Raw genomic sequence first — 14917 nt, forward strand, 5'->3', positions numbered from 1 at the left:
TAGTAAAGGCAAACCAAGCCAGCTGAGAGTGAGGGCAATTTTTCCAGCTCTTTTGCACTAATCACCCCAAAAAAGTTAACAATAAAGAGTCATTTTTCATGCCACTGAAAATACTGACCTCATTAGCTAAGTATGGAGCTACAGGTCACCAAGCTTTATGGGCCTGTAGAAACATTGAATTTTTGAGAGTGCTGTGAGCACAACCCCTTCTGCTCCCCCTCCAAACAGACAGTGGAAGTGTGTACACGCACACACACCCTTTGCTTTTTCATGAGGTCTGGGTAAAAGTCAGATCTAGTAGAATTAAAATGGAATCTCTTGGATGTAAATGATTTTACATCGGCTTCTCCCAAAAAACCATTGTCTTACAGATTGCATAGTAAAAACCACAGATTGTCAGCATCACATTCAAGGCACAGTTCCTCATGGTTCTTCATATTTTTTACATGGGACAACAAAAATATCAACCAATGATAAGACACATCTGTCTACACAGAGGTGACCTGTGATTTGACACTTGTTTTGAAAGGATCTCTTGTAGAATTTGAAAGGATCTATGCCTCGGATCCTTGTTTTTACACAATGGCAGCATTGGAAACCTGATCCATGTTTGTTATGGTTCAGTCAATGGGCAGAGAGATGATCTGGTTTTACTGGATCCAATATGTGTCTTGCATGTTTCATTCTATCTATCTGGCTGTTTCTGTTTCTGCTCTTCTGGCTCCTGCAGCTAGCACCCCACTTTCTCATTTCCTGGTCACTCTGTTGTCCTTTCACAGTCTCTGATATTGTTCCCTTTTCCATCCTACCTACTTTCTCTTCAGCGTTTCGGTTGTAAATCTGAGCCTTGAAATGCACACAGGGCTGACGGAAGTGGGAGAGGGCAACACTTACAGCTTTCCTTTAACTCTGTGTACTTTTCAAGTGGGGAGGTAACTACACTCACCACTTCATGATGAAGAAGGCATTGAGGTGCCAGGAGATCTTAAGGGCCCATGGGTGTTACATTGTCAGATTCCAGAGAAGTGGGGTTTTAATTAAGGCAAGGGTTTAAAATCTTCATTGTCTTAAAAAGCAGCTGTGTAAATTACTACTTTTTCAAAGTATGATCCTAATTACAGATCTGCATCCTATCTAGGTTGGTCCTTGCACTCACACGCCATGATAAAAGTATTTTTAAAAATTACTTTTTCTTTACTGTAATGTTAGGTTTTTCAAGGAACTGATGAGCATCTTAGAGATATGTACCAAAACCACCAAAAAACTGTGAGAGAAAAGGAGAGGAGATTAACAGAATGTCAGAGAGAATTGGAGAGAGCAAACAAAGAATATCAAAGACTCAACAGAGAAAAATCGGAATTGTTGTTTGAACAAGGTACAGTAGTAGCCTGTTTGTTTCAGTGTTTCAAGCATTTAATAGCATTTGCAATGAGCTACATAAGAAATGGGTATACTGTACTTCTTTCTTGATTGGCATATTAAATTCTGTCCATGCACTAGATTTCATTGGTGACTATTTGATCCATTATACCCATTCCAGAATGCTATCATAACACCAACCAACAGTACCTAAAAGTTACAACAAGGATGGCCAACTGTGTCCAGTACCCAGCACTATTTTATCAGACTCCACCAACATTTAATCAAGGCGTAGTAAAACACATTTACACACACTTCCATGTGTTGAAGAAAAGTTATGAAAGCAAACATACAAAGTTAACACATAATCTTGTATCGTTGGATTTTCTGGGTAGCATTGATGGGTTGGTTCTGGGCTCGCTTTTACACAAAAAGAAGGTGAAATGATTTTTGCCAGTTCCCTCCTCTGCTTTGCAGCCCAGCAGTCTGAGACCACCATCCACCCCCTGTTCCGCAGGGTCCCCCAACCCTCTGGGTTTTCAGGGTGGGAAGAGACTTGCAGGTGAAATGGGGACTTGTTGGCAATTGCTTCCCCTCTTCTGCCATCAGAACACAACACAGCTATCTGGCTTCAAACCACATAATTCTCAAATTTGAGAATTCTTGAAGATAAGCAGCAACTAGGTTGCTGATCATGTTCCTCAAAGTCCTTAATCCTAAATTTGAAACAAGGTCGGCCTTTAATACTTTTGAAACAGTTGCCTATCTCACTAAACATTTTTCTGAAGTAAAGTATAATAGTTGGGATTCATCACTGAACACAAACTGAACCATACCTTAATCTGAGGTCTTTGAAAGCAGACTTACCAGATCACAAAAGTACCAGCATGCCTGCAAAACAGTGAATTTTTTTTATTAAAAACCCTTTTATTTTGGTCTTATACATTTTTAAAACACATTTTGAAAGAAGTTGTGGAATTAAAATGCACGTCTGTGGACGTGTACGTGATGTGAGCTTCGTTGAAATCAATACGATACGTAGAATTTGATGGGATGGAAGAACGAACTAAAAGGGAATAGGGAATTATTCAGTATTCCTATCTAGTTGTAATGTCAAAGAAGCAGTTCTTTCTTATTTCCCTGAAAAGACCAAAGAAATAAATCATCTTCCTTTCCCTCTGAAACTGAAAATCAAATTGCATACGAGGCAGGAGACCTGTGAGTGAGAGTCCAGTTGCTTTTTAGTTATAAAATGCATTGGAGAGGCAGGTACTTCAAATTTAATGTCATGCTTAGGGAGGGTACATTTAACCTTTTCCCCATGGGCTGTCTTTTGCTGTCAGATTGAATTCCCCCAGCTGCTTTTCTAGATGTAGAAAAAACTAGGGGGGACCCCTCCATATATAAAGAATAATCAGATGAATGAGCAACCTTCCAAATGATTCCTTATCTGGTCATGTAGGAGAAGGTAAATGGGAGGGAAGATAAACCCACAGTACTAAACTAGCACAAATAATAAAGGTTATGCAGAAAAGTCTTACTAGTTTCTGAACATAATACAAAGGAAGTCATGCTATTGATGAAATAATACAGTAGACATCATACATGACTGCCTTAGTCCTGTTGTTGTTTAGTCGTGTCCGACTCTTCGTGACCCCATGGACCAGAACACGCCAGGCACTCCTGTCTTCCACTGCCTCCCGCAGTTTGGTCAGACCCATGTTGGTAGCTTTGAGAACACTGTCCAACCATCTCGTCCTCTGTCGTCCCCTCCACACTGCAGCCCTCTGACCCCCATATCTCAAGGCTTCCCTAGGGGCCCCTGCTTCTTAAAAGAGGGTTTATTTGAGGAGTATGTGGCTGTGGTGGATAGAGAGGGTGGAGAACTACGCTTGCTATGAGTGCAATATTGGATTCACCCACTGAACATAAGCTACAAAGGGGAGATTCTGAATCAGCCCTTGTTGCCCAGGACCTAAATTTATTCACATCTGCTGACCACACACAGAATAATTTTGAAGTCTCTTTGAAAGCATGAGAACATAGATTTCCAAAGTATTTAATTTTGCATTTAAAACAAACTTAAAAGTTGAGTAAGTGGTTGTATATCCCCCCCCCCAATAATTAATAAAGTGGAAATTTCTATTTAAGACTTGTTTGAGCTTTTTGGAGCTTCTTGTATATAATTAATAGAGTTGTGAATTCTTATATTTTGAATCTGTGTTTAAATGTCATTGTTTATATATTTGTGAAGGTCGTCTTCAGTTGCAAGCAGATCGTCATCAACAGAATATTAAAACCAGGGACTCATTAATTCAGTCTTTGGCAGCTCAGTTGGAACTGGAAGGATTTGAAAGACCACCTTTTAATGAAAGGCAAAATAATAGTTTTCACAGGCTTGTGAAAGAGAGACAGGACAAAGATATGGAAGCTGCTAATCAGTTAATGGTAAATATTTGTGTTCTTGCATTCCCTAAAAGCTAAGTTAATGTAAAATAGCAACATAAAACCACACTCTAAACCTCTAGAAATAGCAGGGTCCAAAATTGATCACATTTACTTCAAAGTAAGTAACATTGGAATACAGTAGTGGGATTTCCAAATAAATTTTAGAATAGCACAGTACAGTAATATGAACTCCCAAGTAATGTATGCCTTCGTGTAGTTTTTGTGTTGAATGGTTATAACTGATTAAAAGTGAAATTGACCATTTGCCTTATTTTGGAGAGGTATTGAATGGTAGTAATTACTAGAATTACATTCTGTTTTGCTGCCTTTGATATGCTGTAGTTTTGTTTTTACCGTACTAAATATTGTGATTCTGTATGTGTATGAACAGCCTAAAGATGTTGTTGTATCTGTGTAGTATATTTAGGAGAAAGTGGGAAATCCCCAGTAATACTTCAAATTATATAAAAAAATGGAGGGAAATGTTACAGACACCAGTTAGGCCTTCTTGAAACACAGGTGTGTTTCTCTCTCATAGTGGAATGGAAATTGATATTACAACCCATTCTACCTCTGTTATGAATTGAGTTGGTCAACTAGGTCAGTGTTTCTCAACCAGTGTGCCTCCAGATGTTTTGGGACTACAACTCCCATCATTCCTGACCACTGGTCTTGCTAGCTAGGGATGATGGGAGTTGTAGTCCCAAAACATCTGGAGGCACACTGGTTGAGAAACACTGCACTAGGTAAGACATTACAATGTGAGGTGCCAGGTGGGGAATTAAGCATGTTTACTTACACTTGGTTCCTGTTGATTTCACAGGACAAACTCTAATTAAAACATGTTTTTAAGTATCAACAGCCTTTGTAAATGAATGTCATTATTCTTTCAGAGAGAATTTGGTGAGAAGGAAACAATGAAGCAGAAGCAAATAGACGAAATAAGAGATAAAAAAACTGGACTTGAAAGAACCAGCGACCTGAAGTCAGACATTCAAAATAAGAAGCAGCTTGAAGCAAAGAACCTAAAACATGAATTACAGCAACTTGAAGGGTCCTCAGATAGACTCCTAGAACTGAATCAGGAACTTACCAGAGCAGTAAGATGTACATTTTGGTAGCTTTTAATTAATGTGAACATAAGTGACAAGTAGTAGTTGTGTGTGTAATAATTACCACATCTAAAACTGCTTTGATCAATCAACAACATTCCCCTTTTCCTTCCAAATACCTAATCTATATCACCAAAAGTCCTTAGCCCTATGCAAATGTGGCTCTATCTGTGTAGAACTTACACACACTGAGGCACTGGGGTTGTGCCTGCCTGAAATCCACAAATGTCACATAGCAGTGGTGACCTACACGTTTATTACCTTTTCTTGATGTGCGTTACAGTGGCATGATGTGAATGAAGTGCCACCAGGCAGGGTGATGAGTACAGTCATACCTCATGTTGTATCCGCTGTGGGTTGCGTTTTTCCGGGTTACGAACGCGGCAGACCCGGAAGTGTTTACTTCCGGGTTTTGCTGCGCGTGCATGCACAGAAACATCCTGCGCGCTTCACGCATGCACAGAAGCACTCTATCACGCATGCGCAAAAGTGCCACTCAGGTTGCGGACTTTTCGGGGTGCGAATGGCACCCCGGAACGAATGGATCGGGCCCGCAACACGAGGTACCACTGTATCTCATTTGTGGTAGCCCAAAGCTTATGTAGGATGCATACCTCAAATGCCCTATCCACTTCTGCACGTGTTCCTGACTATTTGGGCCTACTATTTGGACTCTTTCACTTCAGACTGTGTATGAAGGCCAACATCAGTTTCCTCATGCAAAAAGTGGAAAACCACAAGGAGAATGGTTCTAACCTAGCCCTCTTCCTGAATGGGTTCCCCCCCCCATGTGTAGGAAACCTTTTTTGTAGGAAGGGGTATTTAACCATGTGAGCCACAACCTGCAGCCCAAAGTAGTATCACTTAGTAGAACATAAAAATAACTTCTGTGTACTATAGCAGTGAAAAAGAAACTTAAAGGTTTGGTAAAGTGCTGTTTAGAGAATCTTGGATCCATTACTTGTACTGCTTTTCTGTGCAGTGAAAAACTATTTTAGTTTTGACTGTCTTTGACATTTGTTAGTGTATGTGTCCCTAATTGGTACAAAAAACTTCCTCCTTTCATTTCTCTGTTTAGAAACATGAACTGGATGAAGCCGAGAAGAATTGCAGTGTTAAAGCCTTAGAAGTGGAAGTACAAGGGCTGCAAAGAGAGAAAGCAAATTTGGACAGTGTTCTTCGAAAACTGGATAAAGAGATGGAACAGCTGAATTTGAATACTACAATAATAACTCAAATGGACATGCTGAAGAAAGATAAAGTAGTGCCTTTTTCTGATATTGCTAATGTGTTAAAAGTATAGCACAAAGTATATGTTGAGTGTTAAATTAAAATTACAGTTGGGTTGGATGGAATACCATAATTTGGCCCTATGAGAATTAGGCTACAATCCTAACCCCTTACTTGGGAGTAAGCCCTGTTGAATTCTGTAGGATTTACTTCTGAAGGCACTTTGTTGTTATTGCGGTTAGTCATAGTTTACCAGATGTGACAAAATTGCATACAGTGGTAACCTGAAGGTAGAGAGGGAATTGTAGTGTCCATCAAGGAGGGAGGAGCATGCAAGCCTGAGGTCTTTAACACCTTGTTTTGACAGCTGTGTCTGAACCAGCCCAATGTTTTCAGAATTGGATTGTTTGCTTATTGAATATTTTGGAATTAACTTTTGGACTTTTACATGAAATCAAAAGTTATTGATAGGTATCATTTTTATTTCTTAAAAGGCTGATAAAGAGGAGCAAATCAGAAAAATAAAATCCAGGCACAACGAAGAGTTAATTTCCTTGCTTGGATATTTCCCTAATAAAAGGCAGCTTGAAGATTGGCTTCACTCTAGAACTAAAGAAATTAATCATACAAGAGACAAACTTGCCAAGCTCAAGTAAGTTTTTCTTAAACTGAAATTTGTATGATCATTGGTAGTTTTTTCTTTGTTTTCTTCTTGTTTTTACATGTAGTATTTATATATTAGATACTGCTATTAAAGCATCTGTGTTCATTTTGTGAACCTCCTTTACATTTTGTATGAATGACTGTATTCACAAATCTGTTTACTTTCAGCATTTTATCCTTCCCTTTTAAATCTGCAAACAAGTACACAAAGACATTTTTATATAAAAATACCTATTTTAAAAAGAAAAGAGGATCACAGTTCACAGTCCCCTATTTTAAATGGCCATACCTGTAAGTTTCTGCTGAAAAGGAGATGCCATAGCTGCCTGCTAAAGGGCAAACAGTGAAAGGGTTAGTGATAGAGATAGGTCTAGGCTAACTTCCTTAGGTAGAGGATTCATTGTCTTGGTGCCACCACAGATAAGATGGTCTGTTGTGTCTGTGTGCTGCGCTTTTGTTTTTTTTTTTTAAATATTTTTATTAATTTTCCAATTAAAACCAATTATATCACATTCAATATTTCAAATTATACACATATATATATCAATCAGACCGAATGTTATGCCAAATCATCTAAAGAATTTTTTATTTGGGTTCCCATGCTTCAAGAAATTGGGAATTCCTCGCAACTGTCCACTGCCGTCTTTTTTCTAAAGTTCAAATCGTCCTTCAAGTTCATAATAATCCAGATCTTCCCCTTACAGTCACATAGATGTTTTCCACTTTCACGATTGTTTCCCAGCTGCTGATATAAATATCAAACAAAGTCTCACAGATGTTCTTTCTCCTGTGTGAGTTAATCAGTCCAGCCTCCCCATAAATCTTCTTAATGGAGCTCCTGTTGCGTTGAAGCAATTCGAAGTAGCGCCATCTTAAAAAGCTCAAATCACTTTCGCTTTTCTCTCATAGCCATGAAGATTTACGATCATTATAGAATTTACAGCTTTTCCAGGCAGGAGACCCAAACATCAAACCATAGACTCTTGGTAAATTAATGGATCTCCTTGCCCTATAGCTGAACTTAGCTTCAGGTCGCTGCTCCAATTTAAAGTGCGTCACAGCTCATAAATCCTCCGAACGCATTCAGAACTCCTTCCGTCCGACTAGGGGGGGGCTTTTCTCATCGGCAACTCCACATCTTTAAAAAAATATGCTCAGTAACAACAGTTATAAGGTTCAACTCACACAGTCTTTTGCTTCTCTTTCACTGCGCTTTTGATAGAGGGTGAAAATATGGAGCAGGTTCTTGATAGATGATCTCAAAGGTCAGGCAAATTAATAGGGATTTTTTTTTTAAAAAAAAACAAACCTCTTCACTCCCTCTTCACAGAAGCCTCCGCTGGAGGAAAGTGCCTTCTGTAGATAGAGGGCCACAACTGAAAATAGCCCATGGGGAAAGACAACATTTCTAAAGAGCCAGAAATTTAGCCAGATTAAAAGGTCAATGAAATTTGAGACTACAAGAGCAATTTTATCTCATTTGTAGTTATAACAATACTTAAATTTCAGCAAAGAACTTGGTTTGGCGGAGCAAAACAAACATAATATCACTGCTGAACTAAAAAGAAAAGAAGAGCAGTTGTCCAGTTATGAAGAAAAGCTTTTTGATGTTTGTGGAAGCCAGGATTTTGAAAGTGATCTATACAAACTTCAAGATGAAATAGAAAAAACATCTAAACAGCGAGGCAAGTTTGTACAACTCCCTCCCCTGCTACCTTATAGTTTTCTGCAAAGCTGTATATTCAATTTGAAGTCGACACCCTTATTGTTGTATTTTTAATACTATTTACAGCATTTATATTCATTCCTTTCTGTAAATACTGTAAGAATAATAGTAGTAACGATGGCTTACATACTTTGATGTCCTTTTTCAAGCAGGAGTCTTTCTACCTGCAGAAGAATCTTTGATCTAGTGCAAGCATCATCTAAGACAGGCATGGCCAAACTTGGCCCTCCAGATATTTCTGGGACTACAATTCCCATCGTCCCTGACCACTGGTCCTGTTAGCTAGGGATTATGGGAGTTGTAGTCCCGAAACATCTGGAGGGCCAAGTTTGGCTATGCCTGATCTAAGAGGACAGAAAAGGAAGACATTATAATTTCCCATTTTTCCTGCAGCATCCCCCCATACACTACTTTCCATGTTGTTCTGGAGAGTCATACACTTGGGTGGATTTTCTGGGTGGAGGAGGCATCAACTGGATCAAAATTTGATTCATGCCTATAATTCAATGATAAGAAAAACCTGCAAAGGCCCTATTAAGGTCATGTTGGCAAAGCTAATGGGTGGAATTCAATGTTGCTCTTAAGGCAATTGTTTAATTAGGACAAGACAAGTTTAATCATGCCATTACATGAATTGGTGAATTTGATAAAATGCTGCCTATGCTCTGTCTTAATGGCTATCATTTTGGTTATATACATTCATTCATTCATTTATTTTTAAATAGCCATGCTTGCTGGAGCCACAGCAGTTTATTCACAGTTCATTACACAATTAACGGATGAAAAAGAATCGTGTTGTCCAGTTTGTCAGAGGGTCTTTGAAACACAGGCAGAACTGCAGGATGTGTTAGATGATCTTCAGTCCAAGTTGCGTCTTGCTCCAGACAAACTGAAGGCAACAGAGTCTGAGCTTAAGAGAAGGGAGAAGAGACGTGATGAAATGATGTCACTTAAACCTGTCAGGTGAGTCAGAAAGTATAATAAAACTTTCTTTTTTGTTACAGGAATTATATGCTATAGGAGAGGTGAGCAAAGTTTTCAGAGAATGCAACCGTTTTTGAATTGCCCTTTATTATTGTTTGGGAAGGCAATTTTACACTTTGGGCAAAATCCAACTAAACAGACCCATTAGTGCAAAGATTTCTGCTCCTGCAACAGAGCTTCTCCCTCTCCTCTTTCCGCATGCCCCCTAAAGCTGTTTCCCCACCTTCTGGAGCAGATGAAGGGTGCAGGGAGAAATGAGAAGTTACAGCAAGCAAGTGGAAATCCTTGTGCTGGCAATTCTATTGTTAGATGCTGCTCTATCTGTGTAAATATTTTGAAGCACTTTTCATTCAGATATATAGCATCCAATGTAGCTTCCAATATAAAATATTACAGTGCTTGCATCCTGTATCCAAACAGTCTGCTTCTGGCAAATGGGAAAAGGGATTTTCGCTGATCTCCTTCCCTGTGGAGTTTCCAGCACCCCCTCCTGTGTTGTTCTAGTGCAGGCATGTCCAACAGGTAGATCGTGGTCTACCAGTAGATCACTGGATGTCTGCGGTAGATCACTGGCTCCCCCCAAAGAAGCTGAACAACTGTGGATCCTCTAAAATTTACCTCCTCTGAAAAAAAGCTCAACAACTTTGACCCGAAACCCCCCCCCCCAAAAATGGGCCTTCCTCCTTCCTAAAAAAAGCTCAACAACTTGACCTGAACCCAAAAAAGGGGGTAGATCACTGCCAGTTTTTAACTCTGTGAGTAGATCGCAGTCTCTTGGGAGTTGGCCACCCCTGTTCTAGTGCAACCGTCAAGCAGATTTCCAAAGGGCAGGGATAAAGTGGAATGGGAGGGATCAGCTTTCTGCATTCCATCGGTAGGAGTGTTCCATAAGCAACTCCACTCACAGGAAGTTAGGATCCAAGTCAGTAGTACCCAAAAGAAAAAATCATAATAGTGTTTAAAAAGCAAACGAAACAAAACATTAGTTTAAAAGTAAAGACCAGCCAGAATAATATACTGGCAGGAGGGAGATGATAAAAGCTGTGAAACGGATAGCTTTCACTGAAAGTTATTGTGTGAGGTTCAAAGATAAAGTTAAAGTTAAAAAGAAAATAAATGTGTGGTAGCTCCAAAATGTTGAGAGCAGCCCACTTCAGTTCAGCCCATTTCATACAAGAATCGCCTCAGTTGAAAAACAAGTCCAAATACACTTAAAGTGGACCACTTCACCTTTGAGTAAATACATGCAAAGTTAGTTTGTTTGGCCTTCTCTTAATGGCTATTAGGGTAATTTTTCTTCACAGGATGACAGCAATTTATAGCATAATTCCATAATACACATGATTTCTTAAATATGATAAAATGTAATGAGCAAAATCTAATAATAATAATAATAATAATATATTATTATTATTATTATTATTATTATTATTATTATTATTATTATTATTTATACCTCACCCATCTGGCTGAATTTCTCCAGCCACTCTGGGCGGCTTCCAACAGAACAGAACATTAAAATGCAATAATCTATTAAACATTAAAAGCTTCCCTAAACAAGGGCTGCCTTCAGATGTCTTCTAAAAGTCTGGTAGTTGTTTTTTCTCTCTGACATCTGGTGGGAGGGCGTTCCACAGGGTGGGTGCCAAACTAATATATGTTTTCTGTAAAATAAGCAATCCATATGTAATTCAAGCATAGCTACTATTTGTATTGTGGTGATTCTTCTGCTGCAGATGGAAAATATTGTGAATTTTATATTTTTTGCTAAGGCAAATGGTATTTGAACTCCAAGAAAAAGACCTGCCCGACTTAAGAAACAAATTACAGACACTCAACAGAGATATTCAACGCCTTAAAGGTGATACAGAAGAACAGGAAACCCTCCTGGGTACTATAATGCCTGAGGAGGAAAGTGGTAAAGCATGTCTGCAAGATATTACACTTATGGAAAGATATCAGGTAAGGCAGAAGTTCCTGCGAGGTTTTTTGGGCTCAGTGCATGGATTTGGCCACCCTCTCCATCCACTGCCTTTTGGCAAGAACTTCTAATGTTTATGTGGATTTTAAAAACCCCAAAAAGTCTAGTCCAATGTGATCCCCCGCCTCTATCTTTCTCTTTCTCATTTCTCCACCACCACTCAGCTAGTGCATGTAATTTCAAATCCACTGCCACTACTTGATACCATCTACACTTGATATCGAGCAATGACAAATCAACCCAATCTAGACTTCAGCTGCCACAAATAGAAAGAAAAAGCCGTATGTACAGAGCAGATAACCACACAAAAGTTAGTCAAGCCATAGTAATGTGCTTTATAGTTTCAAAATATAAGCATATAGAAGACTTTCCAGAACACATCTGCTCATTTTAGAGATGGAAACATAACAGTTAATTGTAAGAGATGAGGAAAAAAATTATTAAAAGCCTGAAGGATTAAAATTTTGATAGATTATAACATAGCCTCTAAATTCCGGCTGGTAAAGACAGACAGGAGGATTCAAACTTGCCAGAGAAATTTGGAGTTCAATACAGTGTGAATGGATAGAGTCTATATTTAGATAGCTAAATACTTATATTAAAAATAATAACAAATGCACTGAAAAGACTCATGTTTCATTCCTGTGCACACTGACATGGGCTGAAAGTAGTGTTAACGTGCATAGGATTGTACTGACATGTAATAAATGTACTCACAAAATACAGTTTTTATTTCCCCATTTTAATCTTGAATATCTCAAAGGGTAGATCTATGGATCCTACTGAAACTTGACTCCCTCCTTGCCTCTCAAACGCTGAAAAAGGTTTATTAAGGCAACATCTCTCTCCTTAGTTCTTTCACATCTTTGGATACTTTCTCCCTCTCAAGCCCTCTTCTCCTGTAAACCAAAACAAATTCAAAGGTAATAGAGAGGTCAGTCTGACCCCCTTCTCAGCATGGCATGTCCTGGTTCACAGAAAGCAGCTTCCTTAGGATCTAGGTGTATATGCCTGTGCTCAATATTATGAGCTGCCACACCACCACTTGTGGGCAGTGGGTGGGTGAACAAACCCCCATGGCCCTGCTGCCGTGGGCTACAAGTCCCTGCTTTGTTAATTGCTTCAAGTAGGTAGTATCTTGCCTCTTCCTCCTCTGCCAGCCTATTGGAAGAAGACGGTGTGGGGAGGGCAGCCTTTAGCGACAAATGGTGCAGGGAAGGCTGCAGTAAGTGGAGCAGTGGTGGTGAGGGGATTGCTAACCTGGGACCTGAGCAGGCAGGTGACAGTAGCAGGTGCCCTGACCTTCATGCCCGGAACATCAGTATTCTGTATCCCTCCTTTGGTAAGGATACTATAAAAGTTTGATTGCATACTGTCAGGGAATGTTCTAGCAGTGAACATCCCCTGACTATCGAACTGGAGAGGCACCAAGGCTCAGACAGCATCCTAGAGCCATTACTGCAATCTGAGACAGACACCCAGGGGGAGGGGGAGGGGGAGGGAGAAGTGTCCAGCAGGGAGATGGCCCGCCCTTTCAGGTTCGCGCCTGAATTGAGACATTCCAGAGCACGCAAACGTAAAGGGAGGAGGTCCGGACTCCCCCGGTTGTTATGCTGGGGGAGGAGCAGGCATGGGGCATTGGGGGAATCTTCGTCAGACTGAGCAGACATGTTTTCTTGAACTGTATTGCACTGTATATATCAGGCACAAATAAGTCTTAAAGACAGAATGGCTGTGGAACTTGTCTCTCAAGAGTAGCCAGAAGCAATCCGTGACACATACCAAGAAATGTAATCTCATGTGCCTCAATCTAGCTCTTCTCCCTCTGTTTAACAGTTAATGTAAAAGCAGCAGAAGAAGAAGATGATAGCTTAGAATTTGGGGTCCTTGCCTGTGGTGACCCTGGTTATAATTCAGTTCAGAAATCTATGGGGCCTTTTTTCACCAAATAAACATGGGTACTTGAAGAAGTGTGTATGCACAAGAAAGCTCATACCAATAACAAACTTAGTTGGTCTCTCTCTAAGGTGCTGCTGGAAGGAATTTTTTTATTTTTTTCGACTACGACAGACCAACACGGCTACCTACCTGTAATGTAAAAGCAGTCTGCAGTGGGGATGTGAGAAGCCTGTGTAGGCTTCACATTCCTCCACAGCATATGCACTAAATGCACCAGGTCATTATAAGGAAGAGACGGCTGTGTTAGTGTCTTAAGGGGATTACTATACCTATAACCACTTACACATACCAGGTTCTTGACTGCACCCCAACAGCGATATCAAGCACTTCAAGAATATCAGTATTCAAGAATATCAATGTTGGCCTATTCATTTTTCAGACTGATCTAAAGGATGTTGAACGAAAAATTGCTCAGCAGGCTGCTAAACTACAAGGAGTGGATTTAGGTCGGACCATGCTACAAGTAAGCCAGGAGAAGCAAGAGAGGAAGCACCAGTGGGATACAGGTGGGGTGCATTGAAAACGTTTTAGATTATTTTTGTAACAAGACACTGAATTCTATTTCTGCATTTTCCACATGGATGTAAAAAGCCCACTGGCGACATACCAGATTGTACCGTTTTCACACTCCTAGAAATATAATCTTTTTAGCATATTCTAGCACTACCAGAAGGGGGTGGAGTGGCAACCAATGGAGTATTATCTTTAATTCTTACAAGCAGAGGGCATTGCTGTGACCCCATCAACTATTTGAAATACTTGTCAAACTTTTATTCACAAACCTAAGCCACTTCATATTCCATGTATTCCTCAATGGCAGGCTTCCTCAAACTCCAGATGTTTTAAGACTACAGTTCCCATCATCCCTGACCACTGGTCCTGCTAGCTAGGGATCATGGGAGTTGTAGGCCAAAAACATCTGGAGGGCCAAGTTTGATGAAGCCTGCTCAATGGTATAGAGTCAGTTGTCATGGTTTTTCATCTTTATAGGAGGACTAGAAACTTCTTTTAAAAAAGAAGATAGCTTAGAGCAGGGGTAGGCAACCTAAGGCCCGTGGGCCAGATGCAGCCCAATTGCATTCTCAATCCAGCCCACGGATGAGTAGAATGTGTCCTTTTATTTAAAATGCATCTCTGCGTTATTTGTGGGGTCTGCCTGGTGTTTTTACATGAGTAGAATGTGTGTTTTTATTTAAAATGCATCTCTGGGTTATTTGTGGGGCATAGGAATTTGTTCATCCCCCCCCCAAAAAAAATAGTCTGGCCCACCACATGGTCTTAGGGATGGTGGACCGCCCACGGCTGAAAAAGGTTGCTGACCCCTGGCTTAGAGTCTGGGGCCCTTGCCTGTGGTGACCCTGGTTATAATTCAGTTCAGAAATCTATGGGGACCTATTTTCACCAAATAAATGTTTGCCACCCTCAATATAGCAAGTAGTAACCATTTTTCCACAT

The 14917-nt window shown here is 40.0% G+C and overlaps 1 protein-coding gene across 5 annotated transcripts in view; it reads left to right on the forward strand.

Annotated features, from left to right (window-relative positions):
• Positions 1-14917, forward strand: part of RAD50 (RAD50 double strand break repair protein) — a 133125-nt gene that overhangs the window by 103640 nt on the left and 14568 nt on the right. For all 5 annotated transcript variants that reach the window (XM_035105403.2, XM_035105408.2, XM_035105404.2 and 2 more), the window contains 9 exons: positions 1210-1375; positions 3614-3807; positions 4701-4907; positions 5998-6180; positions 6644-6801; positions 8322-8497; positions 9264-9501; positions 11295-11484; positions 13842-13968. In XM_035105403.2, coding sequence (XP_034961294.2) covers positions 1210-1375; positions 3614-3807; positions 4701-4907; positions 5998-6180; positions 6644-6801; positions 8322-8497; positions 9264-9501; positions 11295-11484; positions 13842-13968 — 1639 coding nt within the window. The remainder of the gene's footprint in view (positions 1-1209; positions 1376-3613; positions 3808-4700; positions 4908-5997; positions 6181-6643; positions 6802-8321; positions 8498-9263; positions 9502-11294; positions 11485-13841; positions 13969-14917) is intronic.

The sequence above is a fragment of the Zootoca vivipara genome, chromosome 2 (assembly GCF_963506605.1).
Source record: "Zootoca vivipara chromosome 2, rZooViv1.1, whole genome shotgun sequence".
Taxonomy (NCBI): Eukaryota; Metazoa; Chordata; class Lepidosauria; order Squamata; family Lacertidae; genus Zootoca; species Zootoca vivipara.